We start from the raw sequence: 14,067 nt of genomic DNA, 5'->3' as shown, positions 1-14,067 counted from the left end.
GGTGTATTGCATAAAAACTAGAGCTTGCAGAAAAAATCTGATTGCAGATTTGGAATCAGTGGCTAAAACTCATTCAAAATCGATCAAAAAATCTCTTGCAACAAGAAAAAATTTTTTTTTTGTTGACTGGTGTTATTTATCAATTTTCTCCTTGGTTTATTCCGGTAAGTCACTAACTTTTATGCTCTGAAGTCAACCCAAAGTTTAGAAAATGTAACGTCATAGAGGTCATACATCTTGATGAGTGTCAAACAAAAAGCTTTGAGACAATGAAGTTACTTTAGGCTATTTCTGATATACCGTATTCAAGTTTTGTATAACGAATAGCTGTTTAGATGTTAATCTAGATCGAACAAGCGATCTCAGCAGTTGCAGATGGCTTTCATCCTTGCACAGTTTGACGAGAAATTACATCATAGGCTAACACTTTTCTTGTAAACAATGTATTAACATCCGTAAATTCAATTTGAAAGGTTGAAACCCCCGAACCCCCCTCCCTTGGCTACGCCACTTTTGGTGCAAGACATGCAAGACAGTGGTATATTATTTAATTTCTCTTGTTTTCTACCAGGGCTGGAAAAAATGTTTAGCTTCCCGGGAATCTGTTTTTTAGAGAAAAAATTTCCCACGGCTTGCAATCACGATAAGGAGAACCAATTAACCAGACCTACCGGCTTAAAAATCCAAAAATCGTCTGGTCCTTATGTGAGCTTAATAAGCAGAGACCACTGCATATTTGTCTAGCAAATGTAGACCTAAATAGAAACACTTATTTCTACTTTTAATTGATGGTGCTGTTGTTTTCTGTTTGCTAAATCAATCTCCAATGGGCAATGAGATCAGACAACGAATTGCAAAGTTGTATCCATGTAGCCTACAATATTTATTGCAGCATGATGCATCATAGACAGATTTTCTCTAAACACGACTAAAGGATTAATTAAACCTACTAGCGTTGTCAAAAAAAAAATGTAACAACTTTTATAAAAATTATTTTGTATTGCGTATTAAATTAATGAAATTTGCTTCATCTCTCTTTGATTTCATGCTTTCATTGGCCCATCGGCTACGAAGCAAGAGTTGTTGAAATTGTTGTCGGAACGGTTAGCCCTGAAAAACACAAAGCACTGGTTACTAGCTAGCAATGACAGGGTCTGTATAGTTTGGATGATAAGAAGAAATATTGGTTGTTTTCCAGCAGCCTCTTGATGTATTCAAGAGAAACATTGATGATGTGATGATGTGAAGGAAAAACCCTTGACCCAAAGACTGAAAATAAAATAAACCATTGCTTATGAAAATAGATGGTCTCGACACTGTGAATACTGCACACTGCACAAGCCTTCAAAATTGAAAACTAAAGCCAAACATTTAAAAAGTGTTAACTGCTTTGGTTTTATATTTGATTGTTACGTTTGTTGAAGAAATTTATTGTATTTTTTTGTCATCAAAAGCTTTTAAAGAAAATGAAACAAAAGACCCTTACATAATCTCTTTTCTCAATGGAAAAAAGAGGTTTGAGAAAATGCTATCGTATGACATTCAAACTGGCTCTTGTTGCATAAAAACGTGTTTGCTGATAAGATAGGCCATGGGTAGGCTTACATCTTTCAACTACGACCAAGCTTTATAAAAAAACTGTGGCATTAGATCGTTATCGTCGAATGTGAGCTTCTCTTTTTTTGTCCACTATAAGAAATCACTAATACATATATTTTTTAAATTGTTAGTGCAGGCGACACAGCTTTTACAAGCGACAAAATTGGTGAATATTTTGTGAACTTTGGAAGAAATGAAGGTTTTTTACCTTTCATTTGCTACTATTATGGCAGTCATAGCGCTCTTGTGGGATTGGTTGATGCAAACGATAAGAACTGACATTAGAAGGAAGACCATCACGGAGGCTGCAAATGCAATACCAACAACTGCAGATACCGACACAGTATCTTCTTCATTTGTTTCATCGTGACCATGAACATCATGAGGTATCACGACATCAACATTCACGCTTTTGGCACTTGCGGATTTCATCATTGGCTCGGATGGTAAAGGAGTCTCAAAGGCAGCCGCGTGTTCTCTAACGTAGTTGTTCATATCTGCATTTTAAAGAACAAAAATGTTTTTATTTTAATCATAATTTGTTTCATTTATAACAACGATTTGTTTACCTAACTAACTAGAAAAGCATAGTCGCAGTAAAGCTGTCAACTTTAACTTTCATATTTTTTTCGTGAAATTTTGGAAACGTGTTCGAGATGTCACCACTTTTTCCTGTATAGTATACAAGACACATTTCACTTTATACCTTCACTGACACAAAATTGCATTCATTTATTTATGAAGTAGTTGCTGAAACAATATATTGACTTTACTGACTTTGGAATTTTGCTTTATTTTCTAGATTTTTAAGGACACAAAAAATATGTCTAGCCTATCCCTTATAGGCATACACGCTGTTGGAAACACACGAACCTTTGGCTACGCTAATACCGGTTGTTAATAAAATGTTCAGCAAGCGAAAAAAAAAACAATGCAAAAATAGAAAAACAACATGTCTTTTTAGGGATCTAGGGAGCACGTGGCCAAGCCCCCACTTGATCCGTTACTGGATAAAAAATGATCGCAAATATATTGTAAAACGCTTTAAAAAGTTTGTAGCCTACAAACACAGCACAGCATGATAGCCTACTGTACCCTAACTACTAGGCCATACATTTTTTTACAATCATATATGAACTGTCAACTCTTTGCAAAAAACTTGTTTAAAGATTTCCTCTCGTAAAGATACAGTAAACTTCTAATAGAAAATTTTCTTTAACATAAAGTATCGTATGTGAAACTTAATTATCAATAAATTTTCAAAAAGCAAGCTGAAATAAGCCAAGTGTCGTAAAATTTTCTCACTCGAATCACGTGATACGTAGCCTATTTAAAATCTGAAAAGTTAAAACATGTGAAATAGTTTTACCCACTTCTGATGTTAACAGAAATTACAATGGCGTCATTCTTCAAAAAGGTTCTGGTATTTGTAATGTCACTGAGCCTCATAAAGCTGGCATAACCCCATGAGCTGCCTGATTCCTAAAAAAATGTAAAGGCAAAGTTAGTACAACTCAGCATGTATAAGTCGATGTGAACACAAAGAAAATAAGATGAAAAAAAATCATTTTACCCCGGTTGGTTTGTCCCAAACTGAACCACCATTGTCAGCACTGGTCATGTAATTCTGGTATTCACTCATGCGTGAAACAGCTTCGGGTGCTTGGTCGACCACTTTCAACTTGATCACTTGGTTGTAGAAAGGCCATTGTAAAGAGTCATCATTCTCTCCCTGCACTAATCCGAAATACATTCCAACATAACCTTCTGCAGAATTTTCACTACCGTGAGGAAGAAACTGAAACAAAAATAAAATATTTTTACTTGTTGGAAAATCTAATTAGAAAAAGCTTCTTCCAGCAACTGATTCTGGAAATCTTGATCGTCAAAGGGAGAAATTTACTTTTGAAGCTTCAGGATAATTTTACGTAGAGTTGAACCACAAACCGTTGCGCTTGTCAATCGCATAGTGAAGTTTTTTGTTAAAGCTTTTGCATATGAAGTATTTCACATTCTTAGGTGCTGTTGAATAAAAACCTGTCATCAGTGTCTGTTATCCAACCTATCCAAACTACCGAACTTATCCAAACTAGCTGCTCAATTTATTTATGGTTTTTCACATTTGATCTGTGTCAAATTAACAACAGCAGCAAACATGGTTAGGTTATAGGTCAGCGTTATCTTAATCCAGCATTAGGCTATATCTGACACATTTATATATACAAACACCAACTGAACATTTATCTCGGTTTCACAATTTTTTTGTAATTGTTGTAACTTACCGGTACAGTAGCCTACTGTTATCGTTACCGAAAGCTGTGGTGAAAACGTAAGCTACATAATGTATGGTTGTAGCCTACAGTCTTACAAAAGCGAATGTTTGCATAATGAAATAGCCTACTACTATAGGCTACCATGTTTCTGTTCAAATAAAAACACCGCTTTTGTGGACATCAGCCTACTCTAGATATAGGCTATGACAAGATGCATAGTTTGCCCCGATAACTCAGTTGACTTTGCACTCTATGTTGTAAAAATATGGCAAGATCAAGCAGCCCTGGTTTAACTCTCTGGGTGTACGCTTGAGCGACATATTTAAAGGACTGATCTCTATTCGCCGGCACCTAGTGGATGGAATAATTTATAGACAACAACACTTCAAAGGAGATGTTTGATCTGTCAACTGCGGTCACTGGGCTTGTTTCACTGGTTCAAAGCCTCTACAAGTATGCGAAGCCGCCAAGATTAAGCTTTTAAGAAGCCCTTTCGCTTTGAGAGGAAAGATTTTCACAATCAATTAAGCATATTAAAAGGATTAAAGAATTCTTGGGATTTGGAAAAATTATAAAAATGTTAGTTTCTTTTTGTAATAAAATGTGTTCTGTAAGACAAGACCAAGTCAAATAGTTACCAGTGTAGGTATTCCTGTAATAAACATTAGTGTGGCACTTTTGAAAAAGTATAAATTGTACATGGCCTATCGAACTTTACAATATTGTAATGTAATGGATGTTACAAACGTTCGTACCAACACTTTGAAAGCATAACCTTCTTCTGAATACAACACTGGACTGTACACTCCATCTCCTACTGAAGTGGTTGAAAGCATTTCACTAAAGTCATTGATGACGAAGAAAGCATCTTCGCATGGCTTGTCTAAAATGCTGATGTCATCAATAGCTATGACATCGTCATCGTACGAACCTGAAATGATCGAGATACCGTACCAAAATGCAGTAAGCAAGTTATGTTATTTCACAGAACAAGTTGTATGCAAGGACTACCAATCTTTGGATACACCCAACCAGATAAGTTTGCTTGGCAAACGAGGTCCGTATGAAAATTTGTCCCAGACGTTTGTGCCAGTTAAGCCCCTATTGATAAACGCACCCTTTGTACGTCATTCTACAGTGACGCACTTTGGATTAGCCTAAAGGTGGCCAATGTCAAACTGGTATTGATGTCCTGGTGAAAACACACAAATGAGCATTGAAGGCTTCAACGTTTTGTTAGTTTAGCTCGAAATTAGATAAAAGTTGTGAACTAAAAAAGTCGCAAAGTTCTGGTTTACGATGGTGCAAAAAGCGCATTCTTCTGCTTAAATTTATTTTACCGGTATATAGGCATATGTCATGAAATGAAAGCAAGAAACTCTTACGTATGTCATGCACTCATGGCTACAATGTATTTTAAAGAACAACAGAAAGAAGTTCGCACACTATTTTACTTAGCAAACTCTATTGATAATCGTACTTGTTTTTGCAGCAATAATAAGCTTGTAAGTGCTTGATGCTCTAATTGTAAGTCTTTCCAAGTTCCAGTACTTTCCATGATCTCCTTGAAGTGTCACAAGAGGCGCTGTCGAAAGAACCTCACCAGTTGTTTGATCAATTTGTCCGATGTAAACACTAAAATTAATAATGGTTAAAACTTAAAACATCATTTTTTTTTCGAAAATGTACAAATCGTTACATAGCAGTCAATTAGACATATTAAAATAAACTCTCATCCTTTGAGAGCAATAACAGTAGAATAGCAGAAAGCTTACTTTGTGTAGAAGTCACAGCCGTAGCGCAATACAACTGTTTAAAGAAACTAAATGTAAAAAGGAATTTTGATTTCATTCAGTTTCAACAACATGTGCAGAAAACAACATTTAACTTCAACGTTAAACACGCGATACACAGCAACTCACGCCATAGCAGCATCGCTTCCAGTTTCCAAGTCCATGTAGTATCCAAACTCCAGGCACTGCTGAGGGAACCTTGATTTTAATCGCATTGAAACCAGGATTCCATTTTGACCACCAACTTTTCCGCTCGTATCCAGCAACATATAAGTGCCTAAAATTATTTTAAAGAGTAAACAAATTGTATGATATCCTATTTTTGAGTCAATTCAGAGTCACATTTTAGAAATTAGTATTTTTATTGTTGATTTAAGGAGAAAATAGATAGGGCTAGATGCTAGATTGTAGAATTATAAACTGACAAAAAATATGCTTGAAAAACAAAGTTTGTATAGAGTATAGACCGTTATACGCATTGTACGTTTTATGAGTCCTAACTTATAAGAATTGTTTTTTATCAAGTAGAAATAGTTTTTAGAAGTACTTTTAAAGGAGAATCTTTTTTTGCTATAGATAGTGATTGCTGAAAACAGAAATAAGCAATTATCAAGATAGAAAATGAAATAGCCTATTTTTGCCTTAACTAAAGCCTTTACCGATTCAAACTTTTTAGCCACTTGCCACTGAATATTTATGGACAACTGTTATGTATACAAAGCTGTTCAAAGCTAGCTTCACTGTTCAAAAAGCACAGTCACAAAATATTGACCTTGTCCTTGTGTTCCAAGAGTATTGTCTACTAACGGAAGATTTGGGGATATTAGTTTTCCGTCTGTTTCACCGATGACGTAATGGACCCAATCTAAGTTATCCGTTTGTTCCTGAACGTATCCGCAGATAGAATTGTCATCGAAGTTACAGGAGTATGAGACTCGCAGTGGATCCGCTAAAGGTAGCCATTCAATGATTAGAATTAGAGAAAGTAGAGGAGCGTCACGGTGATGTCAGTGGGTATTGGAATGAAATCATTTAAATAAATAAAATAATTGATTGCTAACAATTAATGTTAGTTTGTTAGCTTGTACTTTCATTGTTTGTGACAATAGGATGTTTAGAAGTATGAAAAAGATGTTATGCTTACCGCAGTTGTACATCCGGTTGATCATTGTAATGTCGCCTTCACTGAAAGTACGTCTCTGGCCAATGGTGTTTTGGAATTGAGGGTCTCGTGTCACTATGGTCTTTTCCCCGTTGTTACTAAAAGAAAAACAACAAGCTTGCTTGGAAAAAGGTTTTTTTTTAGAAAGACGGTTAAAATGATAACGGTTTCGCTTATTGTGTTTGAAATTTCCATTGTTTGAACGAATTGATGAAACCAGTGTGGTGTTTGGTCTAAGAGAGTGCATTTGAACTCTGTGCCGCAAACTCAAATTGAATTTGAACAAAAAAACTCGCGTTCCTTTCGTAACTTGAAATAGAATTCAAAGCATAACCATTTCTTAACTCAAAAAAGATTGACTTTGAGCTAATTTTAAAATGTTAATATCCAAAGCTGATCAGCATTGACGTCATTATTTTGGAGACAATACGGTTGAAGTCGATTGAAAATCATTGAACTTATAGTTATAAAAAAAAATAAAAACGAAGAATTTGAAATTAATGTCGGACTTGCAAATACTTCACAAAAAAGCTCCAACCAAAAATGTAACAAAAATCGACCTGGTTTGCATTTCTGATCGTGAAGCAGCGCACTTCAAAGACAGCTCCATTTATAAGAGAAGAAAATAATGAATAAAATGAATAACCTTGTTTGCAACTCGAAGCAGGAATACCGTATCAAGCACACCATTTATGACGAATATCCTTTCAAGTAGACAAAAGTTGCTAAACGTTTCAAAAATGGTTTCCTATTCTAACAAATGATTCATCAATGATCAACTTCAGAGGTGAAAAGAACTGTGTGATAAACCGCCCCACCTGAAAGCAGTTTCTCCGTAATGCATGACAGAATTGAAGTCGTAAGGCACTCTTTTGTCATCAATCAGATTATATCCGTATATATCAAAGTTGTACACTAAATCTGCGCACAAAGGTTGTATGCTTGTGAATATTTGTTAACACTGAGCAGCAGAGTTAGGAGGTTTGTAATGCATGGGCTACTCAAATAGCCTGGTTGATAGAAACCTATATGTAACAGGCTTTCACAATGAACAACTCAAAACTCTACACGCGCGTTCCAACAGGTCAAGCTATTTTGCGAGGACAGCATGCTCAGGTTTTTTTAAGGTTTGCATAATGTTTATTACAACCTTCGAGACAGAAAATGAAACTAGCAGGTAGCCGCCGGAGAAGCGTACCTTAACCCTACCGCACTATCTCATTGTCGTGTGAATAAGGGGTTTTTGACGATAATAAAGAATGGAACTTCAAATGAAATAAACCATTTCCTAATTACATTTATGAGCAGATTTTATGTAGCCTAACCATCGTTTACATGCCTGCTAAAAGGTATTTTACAGTTGGGTGTTGTTCATTTACATTGGATGATTTTCTTTTATGTAACAAAACAATAAATTGAATGAGCCGTTTATTACTTAATTCAATAAAGTAATAAACCATAACGTAAAGACGTAAACTACTTTTTGATATTTCCACCTTTCTGAAAATGCAATTCTTGCATTTGCATTTTTCATTTCATTGCGGAAATCAGTAAAACTCTTCCATGTAAAAATCTTCCTGAAAACATTCACAATCTTCATGAAAACATGTTAGTTTTGTTCTTCCAGGTATTTGCAGTCTAGCCTATGATGGGCATAATTACTAAGGAATATTATGCACTATAAAGTTTTTTTAACGTGATAGACTTATACTGCAACATTTTTTTAAGGTATTTTGCGAAGGGAGTTTATAGCTTATGTGGAAGATTTTTTCCTCAAAGAATATTTTTACTTACATCATTCAAACGCAATTTTTGCGTCAGCAGATTTATTATACAATATATTTAGCTACCTGGATCTATGTTATCCGTCTCGATTATGATATAACCATCTCTATCGGTTCTTGATTGTTCGTGATAAATTCCGATAGCGTGCATCATTTCATGCTGGATAGTGGCTTGCTTCTCGCAGCCGCTCCCGATGGAGATAATTTGTCGTCCATGCTGAACACCCACTGATGACCAGCATCTGCAAAGACAGGCTATCAGAACAAAGACATTCTAGAATGAAATACAACCAATGAAAAAATGCAGCGTTGAAACACGAAATTGATTTTTTTTAGAAAAATGCTTTATTCCTTTGCAATTAAATCTCATAAATTGATGCTGTTTTCTCAACAACCCTGTAAAGCTATACTAAAATAGCTTTTAAAGAATATTTACGCTAGTTTAACTGCTTTTTTTACGCACCCACTGCGAGGTTGATAAATCAAGTAATCTTCTTCATCGGTTCTGTCAGGAAAGGAAAAGCAAGTCCTCATCTCATATTCCTGCCGTGCGTCCTCTATCCCTGATATTGCCTGAAAATGACTTTCACAAGTCAGTAATGTTTCAATAACATCACATGAACAACTCAGTTGCAACCTTCAACCATCAGCAAAAGCAGGAACGATTGTTTCAGCGAAATAGTAACATGTAAAAAAGCTAATTTTCCGTTCTTACCAGTAAATTCAGTAAGTTGCTGAATTCAATTGGAATGGTCGTGTTTGGCCAAAAGAGAGTCTCGTCTATGACGGCATTACGCGTATTTTTGCGCCGTTGAATATCGCCTTCCAGCAAATCAAGTCCAGGGAATTCTGAGATCAAATAATAATTTACAATAAAGAAAATTCAAATAGGCTATGAAAGTAAATTTACCAAAACCTTTGAAGCTTCTAACAAACTATTTGTTTAACTTTAAAGTTTATAAACATTGCTGGATTTGATAAAATCACCAGAATGAATTAAATCAAATCGTTGAAGTAAAAGACCATCCACAGTATACCAGTACCAGTATATTGTTGAAAGTCGCATCAGAACACAAGTTTAAGATTTAGGCATGTAGCTTTTAATTTTAATTTTATGTAACCATCTATTTAAAATAGAATTTTTATGCGTGTTGATAATATCGGAGTTTGCTTTATTAGTTCGTTTTACGTATTTTTCACATTTTCTTTTTTACATGTGCTAACTGAAGATGCTATTCATCATCAGTCGTTATCTCCGCCTGCGGCAGATTGCGCATCAACATGGCTTATTTGCTTCCAAGAGTGGCGATTTTGAGCCAACTCGCCCAGTGTCGTCAAGTGGAGTCCGGTCCATGATTGAATGTTATCTTGCCATCGTTTTGGTTGTCTGCTACGTTTTCTTTTTCCTTCTACTTTGCCTTCTGTGCAAACTTTGCTGATTCCGAATTGTGATCTTTTAGTGTGGCCGAACAGTTTTAAAACTTTTGATTTTATTATTGCTGCAATTGGATGTAGTTTTGTCATAGTTAGAAGATCTTCTATTTTTGTGTGATCAAGTAACCTTTTGTTGGTCATGCTTCTCATGATGTGATTTTGAAAGGTAGTGAGTTTTTTCATTGTTGATGATGTCCAATTTACGCATTCTAGACCGTACAGCACGACTGGTAAAACGTAGGTGTTGAAAATTTTTGCTTTCAGTTTGTCTGGGAGTCTATTGGATGTTAGAATCTTTTTGTTCTTTTCAAATGCTGCCCAGCCTAAGCCAATTCGGTGTTGCACTGCAGTCTTTCCATCGTTGTTTGCGGATAGTCGGTGGCCAAGATATATGAATTCTGGTACTTGTTCTATTTGTTTTCCATAGAGAGTGAGATTGAGTGTGTTGTTGCTATTACTAAAGCGTGTTACTAAAGCGTTGCTATTACTAAAGCTATGTGAAGATGCTATTACTAAAGCGAAATTGATTCTTAATAAATTACACTAAGAGGTTAGATAGTTGTGCAAATGCCAGCATTTGATGAATACAAAATAGCAGTACCATCTACACTACAGTATAGATTTACATTTATACCTCTTAGTAAATGACGGTAGTTATTTGACAAGATTTTCTTATTTCAGTAATGAAAATTATGGATATAAGCCTAGTCTACATGTACAGCATAGTAGTAGCACCCATCTGTACAATCTATAGACTAGTAGTCTTTGTACAAACTTTTATTGATGGTGAGAATATCTTCATCCGCTGCAACGTTAACGATGTTCGGATTCCTTTCAAACGTAGCTGGAAAGGAAATTTAAACAAATTATAAACTTTTTTTAATGATTCTCCAGTGGTGGCTTGTTGTACATTTAAAAACGATATTAGTTTGACAGATTCCTAAAAAAGAAAAAGAAACGCACGCTGAAGGTGAACAGTAGGCCTATAGGCCTACCAGTAAAACAAAAATCCTAAGCAAAAAGTATAGCATGTTAACTTCTATGATAACTTTACATGTGTCAATTAAACTTCTGTAAGTATAAAATTCATTCATTAAGTTTATTGTAATCATTTATCACAAGAAGAAAATAGGAAAAAACAACACAAACGCATGCAAACTGATTGTATTTTTTTTCCTCAAAAAGAAAGCAATTATTTAAAGAGCACATTGTTTTGAATTGACATACCTGTTGTAGCAATTGTTCCACCTTTCACATTTGTGCGTTGTTTTCTTTCAAACTGTAATGCATCAACAATATAAGCGCTTGCCTGACATCATCAAAATGATTACTAACAAAATCATATAACGCCGGTTGCAGCCTATTGCCTTGGTCGATCTTGAAATTTCAAAGAAAGTAAAAAAATTCAACTTTTAAATATTCAAAAACATGTTTTATACTTACGCTTCCATAACAGAAGGCAACAAGAGCAAGAAACACAAGCAACTTCATCCTTAAAAGTTCCCAGACTAAATTTGGTTAGTATACTTAAAAACGGTGTAGGCTATTGCGTATACACCTGGCAATAAAGAAAAGGTGAGTATATCATAAACATCTATTTGTAAATAAATTATCATAACATGACAGTATAACATAACTATTAACTAGTAACAGTATTAGTATAACATCAATTATGTAACTCAAGTAGTTGGCAGATAAGGAAAACATTTCAAGATATACAAAAAATAATTTGAATACACAGCCTATCAAAGTTTGTCTTTTCATTTAAATCGTAGACTATTTTGAATAGATTTCTATAGTTTAAAAAAATGCAAAATATTGACGTTGGCAGCATAACTTGTTGGTGTTTTGAATTTTCCGGGCCAGTTAATTTCGTATAAATGTTTTTGCTTTCATGATCGTGTTGGTTAATTAGAAAATTAACATAACATTTAACAGAGATACATTTTTATAAACTTTAAGGGATCTTACCGAAACATTTTTTGACCAAAAGTGGCAAGATGCTTCTCACAACAAAAATTTTAATTCACAAAGCTGTCTTAAAGTAACGCATCAGTATTCAGTATTTTAAATGCAAAAGCACAGATACAACATTTGATTCTGACTCAAACTTCTTCACTAGGGCTGTAGAGTCTCATCAAAAATACCCGACTGCAACTACAGACCGGCTTGGACTTTGAAAAAACGAAAAATCATTTCAACTATTTAAACGAGACTTCATAGACCTGTTACATATCTTGAACAAACAAAGTAACTGGGCAGCCTTAAATTGCTAGGCTACTATTCTAGGACTATTGCCTGGCTTCTACGCCTATTATGCATGTAAGTAAGGTAACGCTGAAGAAAGACTTCAAAAAAGCAAGCATAATTGGGCAATGTGAACTCTTGAAAACCAGTTGATGATAAGAAATTGATTAATCATTATTTTTGAATGCTTGTTCATAGCTGCAATCTGTGTTCCACTTGTGCTGTGCAAATGTTATATTCATGCAAAACTATTTAATCGCTTCAGAGCTCAACATCATGATCAAACAAAATACTTCCTCCCATGATAAAGTTTTGCAATTTAGAAGTTTGCAATTAAGAAATATTTATTCTGCAATCAGCTGCAGAATAGTAGTGACACAAATTGATTAGGCTAGTATGGCCCAAGTGACTTTTTCCAGCTAGTGGTAATATCCATCGAAAGTGCTCAACTTAAATGGCAAATAAAAGTAGCCTATTCATATACGGTACTCTTTCTCTTATAATGCTACAATTCAGAAATTTGAAATGATTTTTTTTTTCTAAATGCCTTTTTTCACATGCTATAGAGCTGTTAAAGTTAAACTGACAACGCAACAAAATCACTGTAGGCTTAATACTGCCTGTCTGCTACACCTCTTATGCAGATGCAGATTGCAACTATGAACATCTCTTATGCATGGGTGTTCACGAAATTATGGCCAAGTTATCTGTCTCCGTATTGTGACATGGATTGTCGCGCAATCGTGACGTCATCATTGCGATGCACTGTCACGCTTGAGCGACAATCTCTCGTCATTCTTTCTCTAATTTTCTAACTTGTGTTTTCCAAACGTGCTTCGTCTTCCTTTTACGATGTGTGAATCTAACGGACGGACGTAATTAAGAGTGTGAAGTGACTATTCCACATCACAATTGAACCCGTCTCTTGTTAACAATATACCATCAATCTTCACTCAACACATGTGGAACTTGAGTCGAAAGTTAAGAGGAAGACAGGTTGGATAGCAGCTCATACATAGCGGTTATCAAAAAGAAAAAACAATGGGTGTGAGGTACAGTAGTATTGTAGAAAGACTTCAAAAACAAGCATAAAAATTTATTTCGTAAGTATTTAAAACTTTTTATATTGTTGTTTTTGTAGTTTCAATAAGATAAAATATTTACGTTTAAACTGTGGTATGAGGTTTAGGCTACTTTTCTTCTTTGCATCTACCAATTGCAATCCGACTTACCAAAACCTGGTAACTGAAAAAGTTTGTCATTTGCAAGTTCTTAATCGGAAAAAAATATTTTTGTCACACTAAAACATTCGTTCGGACAAAAAGCGAGCGCCTAGGCCTATCTCACAGAGAAAACAAATGCAAAGCAGTCAGAAACAAAATTGTATGACAAGGGTACATTGGGATCACGGAAATGTAAACTCTTGAAAACCAGTTGATGATAAGAAATTGATTAATCATTATTTTTGAATGCTTGTTCATAGTTGCAATCTGTGTTACCACTTGTGCTGTGCAAATGTTATACTCATGCAAAACTATTTAATCGCTTCAGAGCTCAACATCATGGTCAAACAAAATACTTCCTCTCATGATAAAGTTTTGCAATTTAAAAGTTTGCAATTAAGAAATATTTATTCTTTATATCTCTTCTTAGTGTCTTTTTGTAATAACTGAAAAAAAAAGTGATAATCCCCGTCGCCACTGACCCACCAGAAGTTTTTATCTGTCTTTGCTGCAACGCTTGAAAATCACTGCCTCGAAGTAAAGAAGGGCAAT

The 14,067-nt window shown here is 35.0% G+C and overlaps 1 protein-coding gene across 1 annotated transcript; it reads right to left on the bottom strand.

The window, feature by feature from the left end:
- Positions 1 to 777: 777 nt before the first annotated feature.
- Positions 778 to 11,605, bottom strand: LOC145775713 (meprin A subunit alpha-like). Its single transcript, XM_082587069.1, has 16 exons — positions 11,489 to 11,605; positions 11,273 to 11,324; positions 10,821 to 10,889; positions 9,327 to 9,460; positions 9,075 to 9,184; positions 8,678 to 8,853; positions 7,646 to 7,748; positions 6,810 to 6,925; positions 6,438 to 6,614; positions 5,795 to 5,942; positions 5,353 to 5,507; positions 4,628 to 4,803; positions 3,173 to 3,397; positions 2,973 to 3,081; positions 1,808 to 2,096; positions 778 to 1,110 (listed from the first exon to the last, which is right to left on the bottom strand). Exons 1-16 carry the CDS (start codon positions 11,534 to 11,536, stop codon positions 1,044 to 1,046), a joined length of 2,154 nt encoding a protein of 717 aa, XP_082443195.1. The 5' UTR covers positions 11,537 to 11,605; the 3' UTR covers positions 778 to 1,043.
- Positions 11,606 to 14,067: the final 2,462 nt, after the last annotated feature.

Source organism: Aplidium turbinatum, chromosome 1 (genome assembly GCF_918807975.1).
Source record: "Aplidium turbinatum chromosome 1, kaAplTurb1.1, whole genome shotgun sequence".
Classification (NCBI taxonomy): Eukaryota; Metazoa; Chordata; class Ascidiacea; order Aplousobranchia; family Polyclinidae; genus Aplidium; species Aplidium turbinatum.
The sequence above is the reverse complement of the archived record's forward strand: the minus strand, read 5'-3'. Positions and strand labels throughout refer to the sequence as shown.

Coding starts and splice junctions, on each gene's coding strand:
- LOC145775713 (XM_082587069.1), bottom strand. CDS start 11,536: ATGAAGTTGCTTGTGTTTCTTGCTCTTGTTGCCTTCTGTTATGGAAGC. Junction 4,804..5,352: donor TATTATTGCTGCAAAAACAA/GTACGATTATCA, acceptor CGATCATTTCAG/GTTCGTACGATGACGATGTC. Junction 3,398..4,627: donor GTTATGCTTTCAAAGTGTTG/GTACGAACGTTT, acceptor TTTTTGTTTCAG/TTTCTTCCTCACGGTAGTGA.